General features: G+C 37.3%; 1 protein-coding gene across 1 annotated transcript in view; it reads right to left on the bottom strand.

Moving 5' to 3' along the window:
• The window catches only part of grid1b (glutamate receptor, ionotropic, delta 1b), a 463,740-nt gene that overhangs the window by 17,125 nt on the left and 420,782 nt on the right, over positions 1–25,833 (bottom strand). Inside the window, 7 exon segments of the mRNA XM_048170087.1 lie at positions 118–313; positions 9,870–9,932; positions 9,934–10,006; positions 11,236–11,566; positions 12,891–13,088; positions 14,650–14,751; positions 25,403–25,522. Coding sequence (XP_048026044.1) covers positions 118–313; positions 9,870–9,932; positions 9,934–10,006; positions 11,236–11,566; positions 12,891–13,088; positions 14,650–14,751; positions 25,403–25,522 — 1,083 coding nt within the window.

Below are 25,833 nucleotides of genomic sequence, written 5' to 3'. Positions count from 1 at the left end.
AAGAAAAGGTTATGCCAAAAGATCAGAAAATTACACCAAAAACACAGTCCTCACGTCTTTGTTTTCATAATTCTCTAAAATCATATAGGCTAGCCAATAGGTGATCAATGTTCATACCTTGCGTATGCCTTCAGAAGGGCTAGAAACGGAGAAGTCCTGTCCATTGTTTTTGCTGATGGTCCTCCACAGCTCTGCATACGTGCTGTCCTGCTCCAATGGATTTGTGCCTTTGGCTCTGAAGTATTCGTACACTGCCGAATCCCTAACAGTGCCGTAGGTAAAGTCCATCTGCCTGGCTAGATCCTGAAACGTTCTGTTGGACAGATAGACAAGATCAGGTAAAAATGATTTTAGATTTTCTGAAGTAAATGTATTGCTAGCATATTCTAAGTTATATTAAAAGGATATTAAACATTTTTAGCACATGTGGTTGCTCAACAATTGGAACAATTTGAGCTACCATTCATGTGTCAATCAAGATTGTTGTTTTATCTGTTAATTAATGTTAATGAACTGTTAATGAACCTTATGTAAATTGTAGTATGTCAATGTTATTGGCTTGTGATCAGATATTTTTTATTGATAACATTCAGTATAATTACTTCACAAATTAACTGTATTCAAGTTAAAATACTTAAACATTATGTAGCAATAAAAAATAGCATTTACTTGAAACAGAGTATTCCATTGTATTCAAAACTTTCTCATTAAAGCCACCAAGAATTGTTTAGCCTTTTACTTAAATTTACTAGAGATTTCTGAGTGAACTTTGTTTCCAAGCTTTTTTTTTCAGTTAAATCCTACTCCTTTTCTTTTCAGTGTATACTTGTCTATACACAGTGTAAAGTCTAACTCTAAGAATGATGTTAAAGTTCACTTATACAACTGCAAAAGTGTCTCTGTGTTCAGCGATTAGAATATAAAACTTACCAGTGGGACATCATAAGCTAAACACTACAAACCAGAATCATGTTCAGGAGCCGATACTGTTACTGTTACATGTTGAAAAAGTAGCCAGCTTTAGTCCCATGAAATACTGAAATACACTTATGAGGATAATACTAGTATACTGATATTAGTATGCTTACTACAAAGTATACTTGGAAAGTATACTTGAACTTTACTTAAGTTTACTTAATAAAACAAACTTAAGTGTACTTCTTTTTTGTAAAGTCAGACTTTTTCTGTGCACAAACAAATAGTGGCAGAAAGTTTATGCAATTTGTTCTTTAAGGTTTACAAGCAACGGGCAGCAGAATAATTCTGCTCAATACCACTCAAAATGCACACCACTTTAGGGTGTGTCTATAGCTAGTATAAATTAATCTATGGTTGCTGACAGCAATTGGCTGCTGCCCAACATTTTTCACCTGACATTTGCATAAAAATGGCATTTCTCAACTTATAGATGCTCTCGACCAATCTCAATGCTTTCTCTGATCCGCTGTCAATCCCACAAATCGTTCTATTTGTACCCGTTCCATATATGAGAGTAGCGTTTCAGATATGTCATTGATGAAGCCTCCTAGCGGGTCTTGCGATGGGCAGTATTTCAGATTCATGTATTCAAATTGCATACTTACGGTGACCAGGAGAGGAAACGTTTGATTCACTTTGTTGTTGTTGTGGCCATGAGATATTCATTTGTGGGAACGTCATATTAACTTGTGGGAACGTGATGTGAAGTAGTGGCCATGAGATAATTTTTTTCGAGGTAACAATATCCTTATTTTAAATGCGTAAACAACCTGCGTGACCATAGCAATGTGGAATTATCAGAAATGAATAATAATTAAAAATAAATAATATGTTTTAATTAAGAAAAAGCACTGAATTAAGAAATTATTATTTTAACATATTATATTGCGTGCAATGTTGCATTCCAATGAAGTCTGTTACTATCAATAAATGATAAAAGAATATGTAAGAACATAAAATAAGGCCTGTAAATATAAAAATATAGGCCTTCAAGAAATGATTTAATCCATCCCATTTCACAGCCTTTGAAATCCATTCACTGATCTTGTCTTTATTTATTTATTTAATTAATTATTAATTATTATTATTATGCCTATTAAACCTAAATAAAACTAAATGTTAAATTCCCATAAAGTGAACTTCCCGTAAAATTCCCATGTGCCGACAGAAATAGTCATGTAATTAAACAGAATTATTGTGGATTTCCGTACTCGACTCGTCTCTGCAGCACTGCACTTAACAGAATCACAGACCACAACCGCTGGAAATTCCACAAACAAGATGGGTTTGTTCCTCGTCTCCAAGATCCCTGCGTCTCCTGTGCCTCCCAAGCCTGCCACAGCCTCGGACCTTCTTTGTGGGTTCCGGCAGGACGGTCGTTCACTGGAGAGGTATGTGGAGGAATTTGTCGAGCTTGCTTATTTGGCAAATCGGCCAGATGCATGTTTAAACGCCTGTTTTCTGGCGGGGCTTTTTAAAGAACCTGCCTGTTATTTTTCCCTAGTCGATGCAATTAATCTGATTTTGTTTCTAAATTGTTCTAAGTTCGTTATTGAGGAGGTTCTTGATAGATCATGTGATCCTCATCCAGTCTCTCCAGAAACACAGGCGATCTGGCCAGTTTGCCAAACTCCATTTTCCTCCGCCTGCCCCTCCAGTGAGCATTCCCCTGGTGTCCTGCCGGACCCAAAACCCCGTATGGCCATGGAAATATCCTCCGAAGCGCATACAACCTCATCCAGATACGTGAGGGGGACGAGCGGAAGACAGCTTTTGTGATCCCTACTGGCCACTTTGAGTACTCCGTTTTGCCGTATGGCCTGGTTATTGCCCTCTCTGTATTCCAGGACTTTATGCATGAGGTGCTCTGAGTTTCTCCATCGATTTGTGCTGGTCTATATTGACGACATCCTGATTTACTCCCGGAGCCAGGCCAAATATTGCCGTCATGTTGCAGAGGTCCTCCAGAAACTCAGAGTTCAATCTCTTCCTCAAGGATGAGAAGTATCAATTCCACCAGTCTGAAATTTGGTTCCTTGGTTACATTGTCAATGAAAATGGGATATCCATGGACGAGAGGAAGGTAGAAGCAATTCACAACTGGCCCATTCCCCCAACCATCAAAGAACTTCAGAACTTTCTTGGATTCGCTAACTTCTATCATCTTTTCATCCATAACAACAGCTCTATCACCAATCCACTCACCTGTCTGCTCTGTGGTAAACCCATGGCTCTGTCCTGGTCTTCTAAAGCTGAAGCAGCCTTTAACACCCTGAAAGAAGCCTCATTTTCATCACTGCTCCTCACTCATCCTGACCCTAATTGTCCCTTCATTGTGAAGGTGGATGCCTCTACCACCGGTGTAGGAGTGGTGCCTTCCCAGCAGCAGGGGACGCCTCCCAAACTCCATCCATGCACTTATTTCTCTCACAAGTTCAACCCGGCAGAGAGGAACTACGACATCAGAAACTGTGACCTCCTTGGAATCAAACTAGCTCAGGAGAAATGGAGGTACTGGCTTGAAGGGGCTTGACATCCATTTACTGTCTGGACAGATCACAAGAACCTCCAATATCTTCATGATGCTAAACATCTAAACCCTCACAAAGCCTGCTGCAAGAGCCAGATTCTTAACAAACTGGGGAAGTGAGCTCTGACGATGGCAGTTATGACATAAAGCAAACACAATCATTATAAGTTCCAAAAGGTAATGAAATATGCTTTATTGTATTCTTTTGTAATTGTTATTAAAATAGCAGGAGAGTTAAACTATTTCGGCAGTTAGAAATCCTTCTGTGTCAGATATATGTCATAATGGTTGGCAAAACATTCATGCTTTTAAAAGGTTAAGCAAGGAAGCACAGGAGCATCCCTGTGTATCCTCAATTAAGTTTTGAAACACCTCATGTATGGATATTCTCTCCTATATTTTCAATATATAAAAATATTGTATTTTAATACTTTTTCTGTATAGTATTTGTATTTTATTTTCATACATTTAAACTGAGGCGTTTTGTAGCAATGTCAAACATTATGAAGACCATAAAGTGCAGAAAGTAATTGGGATTATTTTTTTCTTCTTTTTATGTGTATGTGCTTGGTCTTAAGTAGGGATGCAGCAACACCGATACTAGTATACTAGTATCGGTATCGGGCCGATACCAAGCTTATGTACTTGTACTCGTATTTGTAAAAATACCCCCGATACCAAAGACCGATACCTCACGTGATGTAACTGACAGAATTTCTCATGCACAGAGACACCAACGGCAGCAGCAGAAACAATGTCAGCCTCAGAGGTGTGGAAATACTTAAAATGAATGATGACAACCCATACATTACGAACTGCATGCTTTCAAATCACAATTCGTTATCGATTAGTGAAGGCGGGATAGGCGGAATTGCGCTGAATGACATAGACCAGAAGCGCTCTCTCGCACGAGCTCTCTCTTTCTTGCACAAGTTCTCTCAGACAGCACGCGTAAACAGTTCTCTCAGACGTAAACAGGACGTAAACAGTTCTCTCAGACAGCACGCGATCATTTCTCCTTGTGCCTGAATGGTCAAATGCACACATAGTTGTCAAAATGTCTATCATGTGGAGTACCTTATGTACATCTAGTTGGTTATAGTCAGTTTATGTCCTTAAGTGGACGTAAACATTTGGGTGAAAACAGGATATGTGTCAGTATCCATGGATTTGGTCTTAAAGGGACTGTAGCCTATATTTCTCATTAATGTTAATAAAACAACAAAATGTTAAATGTATACATGGTAAATAAACCTACTGTATCTAAGTTTATTTAATTTGTATCTCTATAGTATTTGCTGTATTTTTTGTAACTTGTTTGTAAGTTTCTTTTTACAGTATATAAGAATTATATATATTGGTAATTATGCCCTTTGAAGGTTATTGGACACTTTGAATTTTTTATTCTTTAAGTTTGTGACAAGCAGATAAAAATGATTACTCTTTTCATTAGAGTAATAATAAAAAAAAGCTGTCCTACATTCATTAGTCTCACTGTTGTGCTTGGAAAACTGCAACATCACCAAAAAAAAAGAAAAAAAAAAAAGAAAAGAAATTAATGTATAGGTATTGGTATCGGCGAGTACTAGAAAAAAAGTAAAAAAATGGTATCGGCGCATCCCTAGTCTTTGCATGGCAGAACTTTCTGCAGTGTTCTGCCGTGATTTTGGCAAATTTTCACTTGAAATTATCATTAGTAGGCTACAAACCTTTCTGCAAGTTTTCTTTTTTTTTTTAACAATGCTGGCTAATGCAATTGTTGCAATTGTTGGTGGTGGCTTTTGTGTTTAAGTTTGTCTTTGAAATGTCAATCTTGATTCTTTACTTGTCGTCTTTGTTATTATAATTTGATTGTAACCTTAAACCACTGTAACATTATGTCCTGTTCACTATGAAACTGTTTCTTAAAGGCAAGAGTTGCACTGAAGCTCAGATTTAAAATTCATGGCCCACTGTTATATAAATTGTTTAAAACATAATAAAATGCAAAATCATTGGCTCGAATGACTCAACCTAAAGTTGTTCTGTTTTATTTCTCCAAGTTTGAATTTATTCATTCATCATGGTAATGATGCCATAGGATTCATACATCAACAGGACAGGGACCTAACTTGGCAAGAGCTAACTTCAAAGTCCAAAGACAACTCTGTAAGTAATGTGAAATGTTGGGCCATCTGTTCTGCTAATGGAGCTGTCAGGCCCGCCAATGAAACCTAAGCCAGTGAAAGGAAATGTTTCACTCTTTAATGGTGGTTTCTTGTCAGTCTACTGTATAGATATATCAGGAAAACACTTAAAACTGTTATACAACAGTGTTTATTTCAGTGTAAGAAATTTGATTTTTAATATTATTATTGTTAAGGACAACATTATTGCCTCAGCTGTTCCCCAACAAGACATTCTACTGACTATAAGTAAATTTGCAAGTACATGTCAACTTATTTTACCACCCCTAACCTAACAGTCTACTAATACTCTAATGAGAGTTAGCTGACATGTAGTTGCAAATTAACAAGAGTTAGCTGACATGTAGTTGCAAAGTTACTGTAGACTATAAAATTAAAGTGTAACCTCAGAGATACAGCCATCTGCACAGCCATTCTGTGGATAGTATTGGGTGCACTTTGCAGAAAGAAGAGATGCACATATTAATGTAATTATCACGAATTATCTCACTACTAATTATAATGTAATGTCTCAGTACTCTACCAGTAACTGGAGCACCAGCACCACAACAAAACACAGTTTCTTAGACACATACTGAAATTGTATTGGTAAATGGCACTCTCTAAGAGTTGGAGTCCTAGGTGGTCAACCTATGTCCCCAAATGGCCCTGATGGCTGCATAAAACTTGCAATACAGAACACATATTGACTATTTGTTTGATGCTTTTGGAGCTTGACAGCAGTTGTGTAACTAACAGACCTCATGGACATCTCACAATATCTTTACATACTTACATTTATAGCTGTTAGTTTTATCCACAGCAAACACTGTATAATTTTTACAGTATAAACATTAGTCGAACACATTACTCTAAAACTTACTGAAATATTACTCATTTCAAACGATGCATAAAACTTCTGTACAGTTATCAGCTCAGAATTGTGCGTATGATGACAGAATTTTAATTTTTGGGGGAACTATATCAATTGACATGATTCCTATCTTTGCTATTGTCATATTAGTGAGGCAGAATAAGGACAAGTGGGGCAAACATCCAAATAATAATTGAAACAAGGAGGTGACACAGCAAACAAGGGTGGGGAAAAAAATGTAAGTGTGACCTGATGTAATGCTAAAATCCACACAAGACAAAGATGATGATAGTAATCCAAGGTTTATTAAATAAAAACTAACAAGAGAGCCAACATGCGAGACAGTGTGTCAAACACAAACAATATCGGACAATGAACAGAACGAAGTCAGGAACTTAAATACACTGTGATGATAAAGAAATAGATGAACAGCTGTGGTGATAGTGTTAGTGTCTATGGTGACTGATGAGTAGCGGGAAACTAGAACAAAAGGAACACTTGTCATGAATGAAAGCAAACCAAAACTCCATGAAAACAAATGAGCTTAACTGTGACACCTAGGAAGTAAAAATAATAATAAAAAACATTATTTACATATTATTATTTAATGCATTATTTTATGCATTATTAACAGTTTGTAATAATCACACAAATTAACACTTTTTTTTTTTTTCCAAATGGGAAATATATTTATGGTATGTATTTAATAGTACATATTAAATATGTTTATATAAATAAATAAATAAATAAATAAATAAAATAATAATGACTGAATTAATTGCTGACATTTGTGTAAAAAAATGGAGCTCAGATGATCACATTTTAGTAAAATGTATATGTAACATTTGGCTTCCAAAATATAGTGAGAATGAACATGCAGATATGTTTGTCTGAGAGCAGAGGTCTGTTCACACTCTGACGAGACACAGTTTGCTCAACATCAGCATAATCAAATGCAATCAAACATTAGGCACACAGGCTGGGTAAATACATGTCATCATACCTGAGTGCTAGATAACATTTACAGATGTGACAGCAAACTAGCACAACACCGGTAAGGGAGCACACAGAATACAAACTTATTCTGGCACTGAACAGGAAAGGTTAATAATAATAATAATAATAATAATAATAATAATAATAATAATTAATAATAATAATAAAAGTATTATTATTATTAATAATAATCAATTCTATTCTAAACTTAAATATCTTTTAATGATTTTAGTAAGAGTCAACTTAGTTTGCTCATGTGAAGTGCTCTTTGTCATTGTCTTGTGAACACATTCTTCTAGCTAATAGCCATTTTGCAGCACTTGTCCCTGGTTAGTCTTTTAGTTTGGAACTAATAAATCATCTGAGAAAAATAAAAAGGTTCTGAAAGTGATTCCCACAATTTTTTTTCCCTCTGCATCGCAGAGGTGGGAGCAAGTCACACATGTACAAGTAATTAACAAGAAAGTCTAAAGTCCCTACCATTAAGTCTCGAGTCGCAGTGCTCACACAACCAACCTCCTGTTCAACCTATATTTGCTGCCACTGAGCCAAATAATGAGAAAAAAAACCAAATTGAATATCACAGCTATGCAGATGACACCCAGATTTACCTAGCCCTATCACCTAACGACTACAGCCCCATTGACTCCCTGTGCCAATACATTGATGAAATTGAAAATTGGATGTGCCTAAACTTCCTTCAGTTAAACAAAGACAAAACTGAAGTCATTGCGTTTGGAAACAAAGATGAAGTTCTCAAAGTGAATGCATACCTTCACTCTAGGGGTCAAACAACTAAAAATCAAGTCAGGAATCTTGGTGTGATTTTGGAGTCAGACCTGAGTTTCAGTAGCCATGTAAAGACAATAACTAAATATTATCATCTCAATATTATCATCTCAAAAATATTGCAAGAATTGGATGCTTTGTCTCCAGTCAAGACTTAGAGAAACTTGTTCATGCTTTCATCACCAGCAGGGTGGATTATTGTAATGGGCTCCTCACTGGTCTTCCCAAAAAGACCATAAGACAACTGCTCGTACAGAACGCTGCTGCCAGGATTCTGAGCAGAACCAGAAAACATGAACACATCACACCAGTCCTCAGGTCCTTGCACTGGCTTCCAGTTGCATTTAGAATTGATTTTAAAGTAGTGCTACTTGTTTATAAATCACTCAGTGGCCTAGGACCTCAATACATTGCAGATATGCTCATAGAATATAAACCTAACAGATCATCAGGATCAAGTCACTTAGAAATACCAAGGGTTCACTCAAAGCAGGGAGAGTCTGTTTTTACCTATGCATTTGCTGATTGAGAACTGTGCTATGTCCGAACTGTTTATACTTTATTTTATACACACTATCTTTTTATACTTTCAACTCTTTTTCTTATTTTTTATTTATTTCATTTTTTGTAAGGGTAATGTTAAAACGCACAGCTACCTGACAAATATCTTTAGTTATCCCTGGATGCAGCTCTGTTTAGAGTTAGTCCAGGAAGATTTGTCTGTAAGGGTAATGTTTAAACACACAGCTACCTGACAAATAAAAACAGTTATCCCTCTGCGTGAGGAAGATTCATTTAGATCCGCTCTGATGGATAGATCCGTTTAGATCCGCTCTGACGGACAACAAAAAACTCCCTGAAATTTCCAAACTCTTCCATCTAGATAGCGAAATTCTCTGTTTTTACTGTTATATCTATTTCTTATGTGTTCCATTATTATTATGTATTTGGTTCTTCTTTATGTAAAGCACTTTGAATTACCATTGTGTATGAAATGTGCTATACAAATAAAATTGCCTTGCCTTGCCTTGCCAGAGTGAATACATACTGTAATCAAAGCAAAAGCCGATCCAACAAAATATTAGAGTGTGTGGCTTTTTTTTTTTCTTTTTTTTGTGCCAGGGAGTATATATTGTAGTGTGAAGTAGGGCTGGGTGGAGAGCCGTGGGATTTACTAATCTGTAATAGTCCTAATAACTATGTTTAGCCTCTTTCTAGTCATACTAATATTCACCTCCCTTCCTTCTAAAGGGAACATGTCCCAGAAGGCCTAGTTACAACAGTGTTTTACCATCATGAAATCCTAAATCTCAGCCTCAGACAGCATACCTACAAACTTCTAAGATTAAATCGTTGAAATAGCCTTTGTTAGCTGTATTGCCTGCCATGTGGCCAAACAATGTGTGAAGCTTCCTGAACATAAGGATGCACTAATTATGAGGACAAATACAGGATAGAAAAGCTTTTAATAGACATTGATCAACTCTGTAGCATATGGTGCAGTGAGTGGTAGACTATTTGCGAAATGAAAATTTACCTTATAGTGTTGTCCATGCGGGACACAGTTAGGAACGCAGCCAGGTTAGCAGTGTAAGACGAACACAATCAATGTGAACAACCACCAACTGCCCATAACTATCCTCAATGCCACAGACCCCACCACAGAATCTCCACCTGTGACAAACAAAACAAAAAAGGATGTCAGTGTTTAGGATGTGTAAATGCATTTTGAAAAAAACAAAAAAAACAAACAACAACAACAACAAAAAAAAAAAATCCTAATTTTTTGTCTTTTTTCCCCATAATCCTTTTATCTAAGTTTTTACATATCCCTGATTCTAATAAAATTAAGGTGTACCACAACAGTTAGATAGCAGCAGATATCTAAATGGTATTAAAAGATTTTCATATGGTATCATAGACATGAATAATCTATAAAACATGAACACATTATTAACCTTAGTAAATGGAATAAGCCAAAAATGCTACTATTATTAACATGCCATCAGACTTGCCATTCCTCATGTTTAAGACTGTACAAACTGCTGCAAAAGATGTATTGTATTTTGTGCAAATCTATTGTCAATTTCATATGGTGGCAATCTACAGAAATATGAGAAACAGCCCAGATTGAATAACTAGCTGCTTAAAAGGGTTTGGTAGGCAGTAGGCTATGCCAAGAATTAATAGAGGCAGCTGGGGGTTTAGCATGCTAGTTGCTGAGGTAGCCATTTATTCCATTTTGTCTCTTGGATAAGAACCAGTGTATTCTATGCCTTATTTAAAGAAACTTTACACTGTTTTGGTGCACTTAACACTTCTGTTTGTCAAATGTAATTTATTTTTATTCAATAAATGTACATAAAAATGAGTCATAAAAATTGACAGCAAGAAAATAAAAAAATAGAGGTAAAATAAAAGAAAAAAATGAAGGTAAACTATTCCTTGAATATTTGCAAACACACACCCAGACAAGGCTTAAGATTAGTCCCAGACTAAAATACATGTTTGAGCTGTTTTAACTGAAAGTAACTTCCACTGACATATCTTAAAATATGTAACTCCCATTGTTTTGTCTCAAGATGCACACCAGTAATGTTTTTTTGTAAAGCACGTTTAAAAAAGCTACTTAAATGTCCTAATTGAACTAAGACTTAATCCTGGCTTAATCTAAGCCCTGTCTGTGAAACCATGCCTACATATTTTAAGATGCTAAACAAAGCTTTAGAAGTTCAAATGTAACTATGTCTTAGAGGGAGTGATTTTTTGACAATATCAGCTTTATTCTTGTCATCTTTCTAAGTCCAGAGTCAAATCATCATCTGATACCCTGGGTGCTAAAGCATACTAAGCTAATAAGTCATTTCTGAAGGGACATGTGGGAGAGGAATTCACTGAAGTACCTTGTTGTACAAAGGCTCCATAGACAATCCATATAGCACTATGCAATGAGTTAGACATGGATGAAGCGTGATGGGCTCCTGGAGGATTCTGGGAGCGGAGCATCTGCATCCGTGTCAGCAGGAAGATCAGAACGCCCACCACAGGAATGGCAGCTGCTATACAGGCCCACACAGCCAAGTCAAAAGGGGCAAAGAGGGAAAAAATGTTGATCTTTTCCTCTGGTTTGCGATGTAGGATCCCTACAGAGTAGTCCATGTAGCGTTTGCTGAAGTCCACTACGTTCTCTCGTTCTGGTGTTATAGTTATGGCAGAAACTGCCAAATCAGCTCTCTGTAAAGACAAGATTTTAATTCACTTTCAGGTAAAAAAAAAAGAAAGAAAGAAAGAATAAAGCACAATTTATTTTCCTAATCAGTATTTTTTGTTTTATTGTTTTATTTTTCAGTAAAATATCTAAACATCCTTAAAGCAAGCAAAATTGTTTATAATTTTAAGACTTCAGAGAATGTATCTTGAATTAAAGGTACAATATGTAATAATTTTGTCCGCTAGAGGTCGCTTGATGATGCCAAGTTTTAGAGCGGAATCTTGGGACATGTGGTCTCTATCTCAACGGACGGTGCAAAAGAATGTACAGCAATGTCCTTGATGATGCAATGGCAGCCATATTGCATCAGAATGCCCACCACACACCAGCTTATTGGTGGAGAGGAGACAGAGTTATGAAGCCAATCAATTTATGGGGATGATTAGGAGGCCATGATGGACTGAGGCCAATAGGCAAATTTGGCCAGAATGTCAGGGTTACACCCCTACTCCTAAAGGGCCACTATCCTGCAGAATTTAGCTCCAATCCTAATCAAACATACCTGAACTAGCTAATCAAGGTCTTCAGGATTATTACCATATTACCAGAGCCGCTATAAGGGAAGCCTCCAAGCTTTTTTTTTTTTAATGGAGGTCAATGAAGGAGAGGCAAGTCGGACACTTTTGCTTCCTGTAGTGTACAGAACAAAACTCTGACTAAGAAAATAATTTTTGCAGTAAAGTCAGGGTAGAAAATAGTTGTAAACAAGACTCGGATGAAAGAAAGTAAAAGAATGACTTCAACATTACCTACTGTATACAAGATGTGGGCCAGCTTTTTTAATTGCTGGTTGATATACAGGCAAACATCTTTGACCACTTCTTCACCTCTCGCTATTTTTTCGGCATTTCTCCCTGTAAGCGTCATGCGGTTTTCTTGTCAAACATATCTTGAGACCCCTGCATCCTGTTTAATTCAGTTTAGTTCCATCTAGCTGTATGCAACCTCTAATTCAACCTCAGCCTCTAGTGCTGAATGGTTTTAAAATTACACTGTACAGTTCATGCCTCAATAATAACCTACTGGTACTGGACAAAATGCCACAGCAACCAATCAGAATTAAAAGTTCAAGTCACACAATTATGTTTTCTTGAATTTATTGCTATAACTTCTCAAGTACTCACTACCATCCCCAGACCAAATCAACACACCAGCATACAAAACAGAATATACTGTATGCTGGTGACCTTTTCAGCAGGATCATTTGAGCAAATAGTAGACAAGTATTAGTTGAGTAATTTTTAATGGCTTTAGACATGTAAAAACAACTATATTTAGAGTACTTGCCTTGTTTATGAGTTCGCCAATCATTCCATTCCACGAGCCATTGCTCAGCTGAGAACCATATTTGCTGTCTGACACCTGGTAGATATCGTACTTGAATCCTAGGATCTTGGCCAAGGCATCCAGGACATCAATTGAGAACCCTTTATATCTTTTGGGCTGTCCGAGGATGTTCTCTGCCACCATCACAAATGGATCCTCCTTTGAAAAGGAATATTGATTACCAAAAAGTACAGACAAATTTCAAATGCATGGTAAAACTTGCTTCAAGACTTTCTATGGCTCTCTGGAGAACCTTTCTGTAGTAGATGCTTGCTGGCCTGAGAGAATGATTACAATTAGATCATAAGCAATAAGCACATTAGAAGCATAATGCCTACCCCAGCTATGCCTGTGACATATATTATAGCCAAATAACAAATATATTATTACAATGCAGCATTTCTACTGACAATCAACAAGAATGGAAAAACCTACGGTTGCCCAGTACTGCACAACACAATGAAATTAAAAAAGCAAACATAAGTTCACAACACAACGAAATAGAGCCACAACACAATGGGAACAAGCCACAACACAACGGAAACAAGCCACAACACAACAAAATGAAGTCACAAAGCAACGAAATCAAGCCACAACACAATGGAAATGCTCCCGACCGCTAGGGGGCTCTCAGACCTCGGTAAAGTTAGATTTCCTTGCCAGTGTTCTATAGAGTCGACAGTCTTACAAAGATATCAATACCATGATTCGTTTTAAGTATGTAAACATTGTATCTCTACATGAAATATTAATTCAAAATCACCAATGTGCACAATAGCTTCATATTTATACCTGTGAATGATTTAACATGCTACCATGGAGCATGATGAAGGGAACATCTGCCAATTCCACCAAGTGGTTAAAATGAATAATTTGTATTCATTACAATTTTGTCAATACCTCCCTTCATGTACGTATAATAAACAATTATTTTCAGGAAAAAAAAAAATCACTGTAATTCACCAATTTTTTTTTTTCTTTCCCCCCAAAGGTTGTAGTAGTGACCAAACTGACTTTGTGCCAATATCTCCTTTTATGTACACTACACAATTTTTATACTTTTTTTATTAAAAGTATTTTTAATAAATACAAATTATACGTTTTAACTACTTGGTGGAATTGGCAGACGTTCCCTTCATCATGCACTGTGGAAGCACGTCAAATCATTCACAGGTATAAATGTGAAGGTATTGTGTACGTAGGTGATTTTGAATTATTATTTTTTTTATGCCGATATACAGTGGATACATACTGTTAAAGCTAATAATGGTATTGATATCACTGCTGACTCTATAGAACATTGGCAAGGAAAACTAACTTTACCAAGCTCTGAGAGCCCCCTAGTGGTCGGGAGCATTTCCATTGTGGCTCGATTTTGTTGTGTTGTGGCTCGATTTCGTTGTGTTGTGGCTCGTTTCCGTTGTGTTGTTGCTTGATTCCGTTGTGTTGTGAACTTATGTTTGCTTTTTAAATTGTGTTGTGTTGTGCACTACTGGGCCACCATAAAAAACAGTTATATAATATTTTAAAAAGATAAAATAAAATAAAACATATTATGGAAGTTTTAAACATAACTGAAAGAACTACACTTTTATTTGTGGTTGTAGGTTTGATCATATTAGCCAAAATTTGTGAGCAAACTTAATTAATCATTTAATTATTTATACAACAACACCCATAAACACAAATATTTAAAAAGTTAAAATGATAAAAGTATTACCAACAACGTCACTACTTTCACAGTAACCCCCTGCATGCCATTCTCAATACGACTTTCCTTGAGACTTCCATTGAGGCCATGGACAGAATCCCATGTAGCCAACTGCAGAACAAAGAAAAGCAAAACAGATACAGGTCAACATTATTTCCATCAATCTTCAATCTTTTTTTTTTTTTTTGGACAGTGCAGTGAGTATTTATCATAAGACATATTTACAAGTGAAACAGGATATTCAAACAAACAAACAAACAAAGATCCATCAGGAATTGATTGTGTGGTGAAAAGTGGGTACATTTTCATGTAAAATTGAATTCCTTAAAAAACAAACAAACAAAAAAAAAAAAAACAATTCTAAACCCAGTCAAAGCATAAGTACAGTTACCATAACATGCTTAATAATGTATATGTTTGTTATATTGTCTCACTCTCAATATTTTGGATAGTATAAGAAAACATGCAGCTGCCTTGAGTGGGGAGGCTGAGATTTATTAAATTAAACAGAACTGAGAATTATTAAATTAAATTCTATTATGATTCATTTACACACTAAAGTGGCTGATTTATAAAACTCAATATACACAATCTACTTTGCAACTGTAAGCGGCGATTAGTTGTCAGTATCAATGACACTACATTTATTAACCCGATTTAAAAGACTAATCTCATTAATCATTAATTTACTCGAAGAAACAGGAAATAATGAGGTTTCATTTAACAAGAGGATTAAGCTCATTTCAATGTGATGCACGTGTTGTGCAAAAGTTCTTCTTTGAGGTGTTTGCATTAGGTGTAAACACATCTAATTTGTTTTACACAAGTGGAGTGGATAATAATATGCTATAGAACATACTCAGAATTTGGGAAATAAACATTTGTATGCATGTATAAAGTAGCAGGCATACTCCTTTAGGAGGCACAGCATTTTCTCTTCATTACTTGTCCATGAGGACAAGGACCATGCTGGTCTGGTTCCAGGTGGAGGCACTGGATCAAATTACAAAATGCTTCTAATAGCTGCATAACTGTGCCATCACTTGCCTCGGGGACTCAGAATCCTCATTTTTAAAAGCATGTTTCCTTTAGCCAAAACTTGGCATCCTTAGCCACAAGGTATTTCTTCATTACAGTATGTACACAAACAGTCCTATAGCAGTGGCACAGGGGAAAGCTTGTAATGTTGAAAAATTTATGAAATTTCTAATTTCCTTACTGAGCATCATTCTAAACAGACATAAAGTGAAGACAAATGAAAAGCCTCTATAAGTATGTGGGGTGATGTTGGCAGAGGTGTAAAGAGTACCTGAAAACCATACTTATGTCAAAGTATGGTTACAAGCTACAAGTCACCAATTCCAATACCACTTGATTAAAAGTCTTAGAATATCTGATTTTAACAGTACGTAAGTATTTTACTCATTCTGAATGTAAGCTCAAAGATGCACTAGTCCTTAACACCTGAGAGATATGCCAGTGAATCCTTCAAAAAGGTCTCTTCAATATAATGGATAAATTAAATAATGTTAACTATAATTAAAACCTAAAACATCTCATACATGAAACACCTCATCTCATATATGAAACACCTGCGATTCATGCGATTCGATGCTAATGCACTCACAATGACGTAAAGTAGCCTTGCTGGCAAGTTTGGGTAAAGATGGGTGTACATTGTCGATTTATAATAGTCCTTTATGACTGCTGCTTGTCAGACTGTACGAACATGATCCCCACTGTAAGCCATGTCACACTGTGAGATCTCACTTGTCATTCATGTCTGACTGTACAGCAGTCAGTGTGGATGCACACTGAAGTCACACTGCAGGACTATGCATCAAATCTTCTGACACTGCCAGAATTTCACTGGAGGTAAAATTTGATCACAATGGTCATTAATCGGCTGTCGGCAAACATGTCAAACTAGCGATCAAAGACTTCAGATTTTGGTCTAGGATCAGAGGAATCTTTTAGGATTCAACATGCCCGTCGTGGTGAGTATCCTAGCAAGCAAACATAGTCGGTTATGTCTTAAAGGGTTAGTTCACCCAAAAATGAAAATTATTCCATGATTTACTCACCCTCAGACAAACACAGTCAGAGATATATTTAAAAATATCATTGCTCATCCAAGCTTTATAATGGTATAATAATATGCATCCATCCATAATAAAAGTAATCCATACGGTTCCAGGGGGTTAATAAAGGCCTTCTGAAGCAAAGCGATGGCGATGGATATTTTTCGTACAAAAACCCATATTTAGAAAAGATCAACTAAATAATTGATCTTTAAATGGAACTGAATCAATTTGTCACGGTGGGTGGTTGATAAAGGCGCACGATGAAGGAACTTGTGAGAATAACAATGTCTTTACTCAAGTAGCACACTCAGACGACGATAACCACATTCACACAAACAATAACTGACCAAGGACTGAACAGAACTGGGAGTATAAATACACATAGTAAATGAAGGAACTAAACAGGAACAGCTGGATGAAGAATAACTAATCAGACACCAAAGCAACTAATGACGACTAATGCAGACATGACATAACTGAACTAAACTGAACATACATGTGGCATAACGTCCTCCTCGGAAAGATGTGACCTCGCGCTGTGATAGAGAATGATCAGGATGAGGAAAGAGGACAGAGGCTTTGGTGGAGGGCATGGAGCTGGTGACGGATAGGAGCCTGGGATAGATAGGCACAGACACCATGGTGGCGCTGATGGTGGGAGGATCCAGATCAGATTCCTGACAGAGGGGGAGGACGGAACCCTGGCACCGATTGGCGGAGGCAGAACCATGGTGAGAGGAGGAACCGGCGGAAAGGAGAGGGTGACGCACCTTGTCAACATCAAAGGCCCAGAGGCCTGGCGCTGAGCTGCGACGAGGACTTGGAAAACCCGGGCGAGGATGACGGGGAGGTCGGAGGAAGGGAGGAGTGACGAGGGAGCCCAGTGAAGTTTCTGGGAAGACAGGCCACGGAGGCGATGAGGGAGTAGTGAGCCGAGGTGATGGTGATGGACTGACAGGCCGAGGTGGAGACATGGGCCTGGAGGCCCGAGGTGAAGCAGGGGACTCTGCTTCAAGCCAAGCTGGTGGAGAGGAAACCCGAGGCAAGGTGGATGAGCCACTCGGAGCTAGCGGCAGAGCCGAGGATCTGGACAACACCAGTAATGCCGACAGATCCAGGGGACTGGCCATGACCAGCGATGGAGGAGGGATTAGGAAGTCAGGCCGGAATACAGGCAGAAGATCTCTGGACGGGACAGGAGCATCCAAATATCCGGACGGGACTGGCGAAGAAGACAAGGATTCAAGGGAGGGGACTTGGGTGGGAACTGGATCCGCGGACCACAGATCGATCATGGGTTCGTTTCCTGAAAGCATCGTTAGCCAACTATGATCATAAGTGCCACTGAACTCTATTGGTAATGACGGCACTTGCGACTATAGTTCGTTTTGGGAAATGCACCCCAGGTCTAGGTCCGCTCCTGGCTCTGCAATGGACTGATCCACATGTGTTGACTCCAGGGCCTTGATGTCATCCAGCTCTGGTTCTGTAACGACCTCAGACCTTGCTGGCTGTGAGAGAGAGGCTGCCATTCCGGAGTATCCAGGCCAAGTATTTCCTGTTCTCCGGGAGGAAAAGAAAGACACATCGCAAGTGAGTCCATCTGTTTTAGCCTTCTTGTTCTTGAGTAGTCAGTTATTCTGTCACGGTGGGTGGTTGATAAAGGGGCACAACGAAGGAACTGGTGAGAACAACAATGTCTTTGCTCAAGTAGCACACTCAGACGACGATAACCACGTTCACACAAACAATAACTGACCAATGACTGAACAGAACAGGGAGTATAAATACACATAGTAAATGTGTGAACTAAACCGGAACAGCTAGACGAAGATAAACTTATCAGATTAACTAAAATGATATTTCCAGGGATCTATGTAGGGAAGTTTATATGGACAGACCGTCGTCCGAGGAAGCGAATCTTCTCTAATGTACACTTCAAGCAGCTCTATATCCAACAATTCAACTTGATGGAGATGTCACAGCAGATCACGCTTAACTGTAGTGTATGATATATTGATTATTTTGGGAATTAATCGCATAATAGTGTATAATAAATTCATTATGTTGAGATTTAATCGCATAATATTTGTAGCTATATTCATAGTCAAAGTTTATACTATTGATATTTTTCATTTGTGTAATAAAATTTTTTTCAACAGCTCATATACCTATAGGATTTTATAGCTATATTTTCTCCAATAATTTATAAGCATATAGAATGTTGCACAAAACAAATTCATAAGTACAAAAGGGGTTTAAATAATAAATCATCTCCATAGTGAATTCTAAATGATCAAGGGCTTAGTGTGTTTCATTTAAACCTTATGCACGAGTGCCCAGGGGGGTATTCCAGAAAGCAGGTTATGTGAAATACCTGGGTATGTTTAAGAGTAAGTAAGCGGATAACCTCAACTTTCGGTTCCAAAAACGGAGGTAACTTTTAGGGTATGTAAGTAGCCATAGCAACTTGCTCTCTGAACATAACCTGCTCCGGAGCAGGTTATGTTCAAGGGTTAGTTAGCTTAAGAGGAATTCAGATGCGTATTATATTATCAATATGGTTATATTAATGTATCTAAATTTGTTATATAGTTACAGTTATATACACAATGTTATATTATACAATATATAAATGTTTATTCAATTCTAATATATGAATTTATTTTATTGTCATCTCACACATGGATCTGCTTTTTATCCTTTATAACAGGACATTTTCTATGCTATAATTTCTATAATAAAATACATATCATATATGTGATATCTTATTAAATAATTAGCATCAAACAAACAATATTAAGATTAAAAAAATGATTGCATAACCACCCAATAGGTGGTGATGTGCACCAAGTAGGTTATGTAAATCACCATTAAACAAAAGAAGAAGAATGAAGTAGAATGGCGCGCTTTTTCTTAGTGTCTGTTTCCATGGTGAATCATCGATTCGTTGATCTGTTGAGAATGTCTTGTCGGTTAACCGGGAACATACTCTGGGTTGGCTGAACTTACTCCCGGACACATTTTTGGAACCAGCATACCTCGAGTAAGCAAGGTTTGGGTTAATCAACCGAGAGTTCAGGGTATATGTGATAGTAAGTTAACCCTGCTTTCTGGAATACACCCCAGTACTGGCAGAACTTGTGCATAAGGTTTAAATGAAACGCACAAAGCACTAAGGTTTAAAAAGCCGAAAAAGCCCTATATTTGTTGTCATAGTGTTTTTAAAACTGAATATAATTATTTCAATGTGAAAATACTTGCTCATAGCCCTTAATGTGCAGAGACAAATATAAGTCATTCATATGTTGATTTCGCTGAAAAGCGTAAACATTGTGGCGCTATCCAAACATGGACACAGCAACACCACTTCAATCATTGTCTGGCAAAGCTCAATTGGCTGTATAGCAAATGAGTCATTGAGCCTTTTCCCAGCATATGAGCTTTACCCAACATATGACTGAAAATACTTGGGTGCTTCCAGTAGACAGCAGTGTTAAACACAAGTGTCTGAAGATGCTTCACCCTGTCTGTGTTTGTCACAGCTCTGCTTAGAGTGATGATCTGAAAGAGCACAGACGAGGATGAGGAGGCCACTAATTCATCAAATACTGTCAGTTTTTTTCCAGCTTTCCGCAAAAGTTTTCTCTCGGATGACAAATGAAATTGAAGACTTGATAGATGGCCGTCTTATCCAGGGGCTCAAGAGACTCAACGAACAAACAAAAGCATATCCTTCATCTTCTATTTGATGTCTTATCAGTCTTGACCCCAAACTAGACAAGCATTTATCTCTTTGCTGAGACCTCGATGACTTTGGGATAAAGGTTTTTAAATAATAAATGGCTGGGTAAAAACAAACAGGACTGTGTGGACATCCGTTTTTGCCAGTCTGTTTTGTATAAAATGAGAATTTAAAATTCTAGACTATGACTAAGACAGACTATGACTATACTAAGACAGCTAGTGGGACAGGCCTTTTTTCTTGTCATTTTAATGTGCTCAGTCAGTGTTGTGCTTTACGGTTGCCAATCGAAGCTAAAACAAGTAATCAAGTTTTAGCACAAAGGCTGCAGAAGCAGAGCAATGTTCATCCCCACTGTCACTGTATATTGCATTAGGATTAAAACAGGAAATTCATAGTCATATGTACACAGCATATTTAAGAATTTTAAAAATCTCTCATGTTTATGAAATACTAATAGTTCAAGTGAAGTCACTACATCCCACATCTTCTTCCATGATGCTGAATGACATTTCACTCAGCATCAGGACCATCAGTGTTTTTGTCTGCTGTATTCATGGTACCAGGACATCTAATAGCATGTTAATTCAATAGCAAGAGCAGATGTAAGCTACGCTTTTGTTTGGTGTCAAAGCCTGGCCTGATATGTGACTGGGATCAAGCCAGAGCTTCAGAAGCTTATCTGGGATTTGCTTTTTCGTGATTAGCTAGAGCTGTGCGATATTGACAAAAGAAAAATCTCAATATTTTCTGGGATTTTGTCGATAACAATAATTAGAGGACATTTTGCTCAGTGTGTTTTTGTGTTGCTACTGTATCTTGACTGGTTCAGGCCTGTTGTGAACAGCTGACAAGCTTTTTATATTCTTCATTTTCTGTGAGATGGTTAGTTCACAGTAGTGACAAAAATTAACTTTTTCATTTGCAGCTTTTAACTGAATTCAAAGGGCATTTTATCTTTTTATAGGCTTATTAGATGTATGCATCATCTTTTGTCAGATTCTTACATTTAAGCAATAAATTAAATTAGAACAATAAGACGCTATAGACTGTTACCAATTAAATGAAATCAGTACCAAAAAATCCATTTTTGCACTGCTGAACTGTCACAGAAGCATTTAAAGCAGCATTTAGATGTATTTTCACTGCAATTACAATTTCATAAATAATGCTATGAGATTAATGTCTTAAAATATTTAGAACATTGAAATTATTATTATTAATGAAATTATACTTTAAATATGAAATTAAAACCTCCAGTAGGTGGAAGCAAGTTACTGCCTTAATAAGTGAGTCTTTGGGCCCTATTTTAACGATCTAAGCGCATGGTCTAGAGCGCATGGTGCAAGTGCACTAGGGGCGTGTCCGAATCCACTTTTGCTAGTTTAACAATAGGAAAAATGTCTAAAAGAGTTGTCCCTATTCTCTTAATGAGTAATGGGGGTGTTTTGGGCGTAACGTGCAATGAACCAATCAGAGTTACATGGCCAAATTTGCAAGCGGAAAAACCGAACGCTTCTCTAGTGAGGAAACGGACCATCTATGGGACGAGCCAGATTCCACTAAAGAATTTTTATCTTTATGCACACAATAATAATCTTTTACATTGAAATCCTTTTATTTTTATTATTTGGCATGTTTGTGTGTTTCTGCGTGCCCTTGTGTGTGTAATAAGCAGAGTGTGAACGTACATATTACTAACGCGCTCTTTAAATAACACAAAAAAATAAATAAAAATAAATATATATATATATATATATATATATATATTGCGCCATTGACTTTAGACCAGGTTTCAGTTGGTCAATGGCACAGTCTATTTCAGTTGCCTAAAAATTTAGCAATGCGGCAACAATGCACCTGAACACACCTTGTTTTCAGACCAGCACGTCCATGGGCGCACAAATGGGTGCAAATGCATTTGCTATTTAAACAACGTGGTGCAGGATGTGAAAATGATAACTGCGCCTGGCTGAAACTAGCAAAACAAACAAACAAACAAACAATAACAAAAGAACTTGCGTCGCGCCTGGTTTTGCGCCACGTGTATGATATGGCCCTTTGAGTCATTCATTAAATTGACTTGTTAAAACAGCTGATGAATTCAGGATCTAAACACCTCTGTGTTCTGCTTGGAGACACACAACTGTTTTGATGCGGCTTTGCTTGAAACTATTTTTGTTGGCAAAATAGGGAAAAAAAACAGAGTATGAACTTGTTTATTGACCTGTCGTATAAACTCAATATCACATTTGCAAATGTGCTGATTTTCAGGAAAAACGGCACACTTCCTTGTGCGATATTGCTTAACTGTATCATATATAAGATAAAAACTCAAACAGGGGCATTTTTACCCCCATATACTGTGTTAAATTTTGGGGGCATCCTAACTACTCGGCTATATATCACACAGTGAAAGAGTGCACTCTCATTTTTTATTTATTTTTTATTTTTTGCAAAGTGAGTGGATTTTTTGATAATGTTAGCTTCCACATCAGTAGTCCCATGTTGCACATATCTATCTGTTTCTAGGAAAAATTGCTTAATAAGGAGCAGTGAACAACTAGTAAGTGAACTCAGAAAACAGAGCTTAAATTTGTTGCCTTTATAATATAGCTTTATCAAATTAATACGGTAATAGTTCACTTACATGGTATATAAGTACAGTGGAATTAGGTGATATCACCACAGTACAGGTTTTATTTGTTTCTTTGCAAGGGGGACACATATTTTAGAATTCTCAAATCTCAGTGAAATATGTTTAAACATAAAAAAAAAAAAAAAAAAAAAAAATCTTTGCGTTATTATTTTTAACTATTGGTGCAGGGCTATTATTTTAGACCTCCACAATCACATTATACCTATTTTGACACTGTTTTGACCAATTTTAGCAATTTTAGTAATCGCTCTGCAATGTTCTATCACATTGTCCGATTTCTTTGTCTCCAATCAGCCTTTGATTCCAAAGTAGTATAGTAACAAAGACTGCTGAAAGTTACATTTTGAAATGAGATCTCAATTACTCTAAAATTGAGATGCTGCCAGAAAAAGAAGACGACGAAAAAAAAAAAAAAAAAAAACTGGCTAATTACAATAGAAAGAATATGGAAAAGTAAATGAGGATATAGTTGCACATAATGGTGTGGTGCATGGGAATAATCAAAGAAAAATAACAGCTCTGTTTTAAAACAGTGAGCTGCCATGCTGTGCATTGTCTACATACAGCTGAATTCTGAGGTAACATCCTCAAACTCACTTCGGTTGTAAATCATGATAAATAGCACAAAAACACTAGAGTTTTAAAAGTGTCAGTCTCCCTATATTTATAATCTGTACATATCTCGTTTCATCCATCATGATGGATATTAGTTCTCTGAGCTTGTTGCAGTTCATTGAGGAATTTCCTCATCTGTGAAGGGTCAGATGTGACACTGCCAAAATGAGGTACAATTTGGAAAAGCCTTACACCCACAATACACTGCAACAGCTTATCTACTCCAGGCGTGTCAAAGGGAATGTTCAAGATCACCTCAATGATAATTCTTCCCTCATCCGTTTGTACTGCTGTTGGAAGTATGCTAAAGTACGTTAGAAACAGAGTTAACAACATCTACTGTTGTTGCTCCAGTGAAGACAGCATAATTTATTACAATGGGTTCTTTTTTTTTTGTTTGACGTGTCAACAAGACACGTCAAGTCCAGTGTATAAAGAGTGTTAGTGATGGGAGTGCGGCACAAATGTTGGTCTGTCTTGGTAGGCAGCTCACTAGATTTTCATACAGAGCTACTATATAGAAGCAGTCAGATAAAAGCCATTTAAGAGAGACAGAGAGACTAAACGCTCGACTAAAAGATAAGACAAAAGCGAACAGGGTACTGAGTCACCACTGAAGAAATCACTTGAAACTTCCCAGCCTTCTTTAACCTCCAAAGGGTTTCTCATTTAGCTAGGAAATGTATTTGCCTCTGCTTTCAAACCATGACATATGTCAAATTAACAGCACGTCTCGCTGTTTGTCTCCATAGCAGGGTGGAAGTTGCAGTTGGCTACATTAATCTCTTCTTGGGCGGCACTGCTTAGAAGACTAAAGCTGGTGCTCTAATAATGAACAACAACAGGACTGAGTACACTTGACGTACCATTAGCTGTCCTTTCCTTTCATTATAGCTAATAAATGTGCTTTGTATGAGGGGGAGCCGGTGTGTGTGCGGGCAGGGAGTAAATGGCTGTAGCACTGTGGATCCTAATGGCTATAATGTGATACAGTGGGTTCATAATTCAGGTTGGGATGCAGGGTGATTAAATCTTCATTACCAGCAGACTGTTTCCTCTCCTGTAATTTATATTACTCTTTCTTTTAAATGATGGATGGACCCAAACAGTTTATAGCTACAAAAACAGAGCACAAAAATCAGCAAATACAGCTATGAAGAGAAAAGTGGAAGGCACGTCTACAATGAAAATTACGTGTGATTGTTCTAAGAACAAGCACAGCAAAAGCTAATTAGAATATCCAACTGTGGGATAAATAAACCATCTAGTGGTAGACATGGAATTGAATAGACTGTGTGTAGGGAACACTTTATGACATGCACAATAGGTGGTGCACATAGTCATAAAGTTCATATTACAACATGTTTGGCCTGGCCTATCAGGCCTATAAGCTTGACTCATCACTGCCGTTTGCTCTTGCCTCTAAGACATTTGACAACAAGGTGAGGATGGCATTAAGTCATGTTGTTCTCAATGGCGAGTCTTTCAGAAAAGCAGATTGCTCACCCTCCATGTTCATCATTGACAAATTGCAGGGAAATCGATTTCAGTTTTCATTTTACCTAAGGTTACTGGTAATGAAAAAATAATCAGAAATCATGTCAAAAGACAGCTTTTACACCAGGTACTAGAAATGAAAGCCCAGGCAATTTAACTCACTCGCTTTATGTCTTTTCCAAATGTCTCGCTGAAGCTGGTTCCCAAAATCTCAAACTGAACGTGGGAATTTGATCCATTGTCCATGAAGTCCATAATTCCTGTGAGACCAGTTATACGACCCTGTGGGAACAAGACTGTCTGAATCAATGAACAATAAAGCAACACAGTAAAAAAGAACTGATCCAGATCAAAGTGCAATGTGCTGTACCCTTTTATATATTGGACTTTACCAATTGCAATTTTAAACCTTTAAACTTTCTTGGGCTTGACAATAGGAATGGCCTTATGGTCTGGGGCCAGTGGGAGATGGTTTGGCTCAGTTAGCGTTACTGCCCCTTTGCCCAATCAAACCAGTACTGCATGCATATCAACAGTTCATTTTATGTGAGCATTCAGCTGCTGTTGAGTGAGAGGATGTGCAAAAGTGTGAG

This window comes from Megalobrama amblycephala, linkage group LG20 (assembly GCF_018812025.1).
Source record: "Megalobrama amblycephala isolate DHTTF-2021 linkage group LG20, ASM1881202v1, whole genome shotgun sequence".
Taxonomy (NCBI): domain Eukaryota; kingdom Metazoa; phylum Chordata; class Actinopteri; order Cypriniformes; family Xenocyprididae; genus Megalobrama; species Megalobrama amblycephala.
Note: the sequence above shows the minus strand (reverse complement) of the source record. Positions and strands in the feature narration are given on the sequence as shown.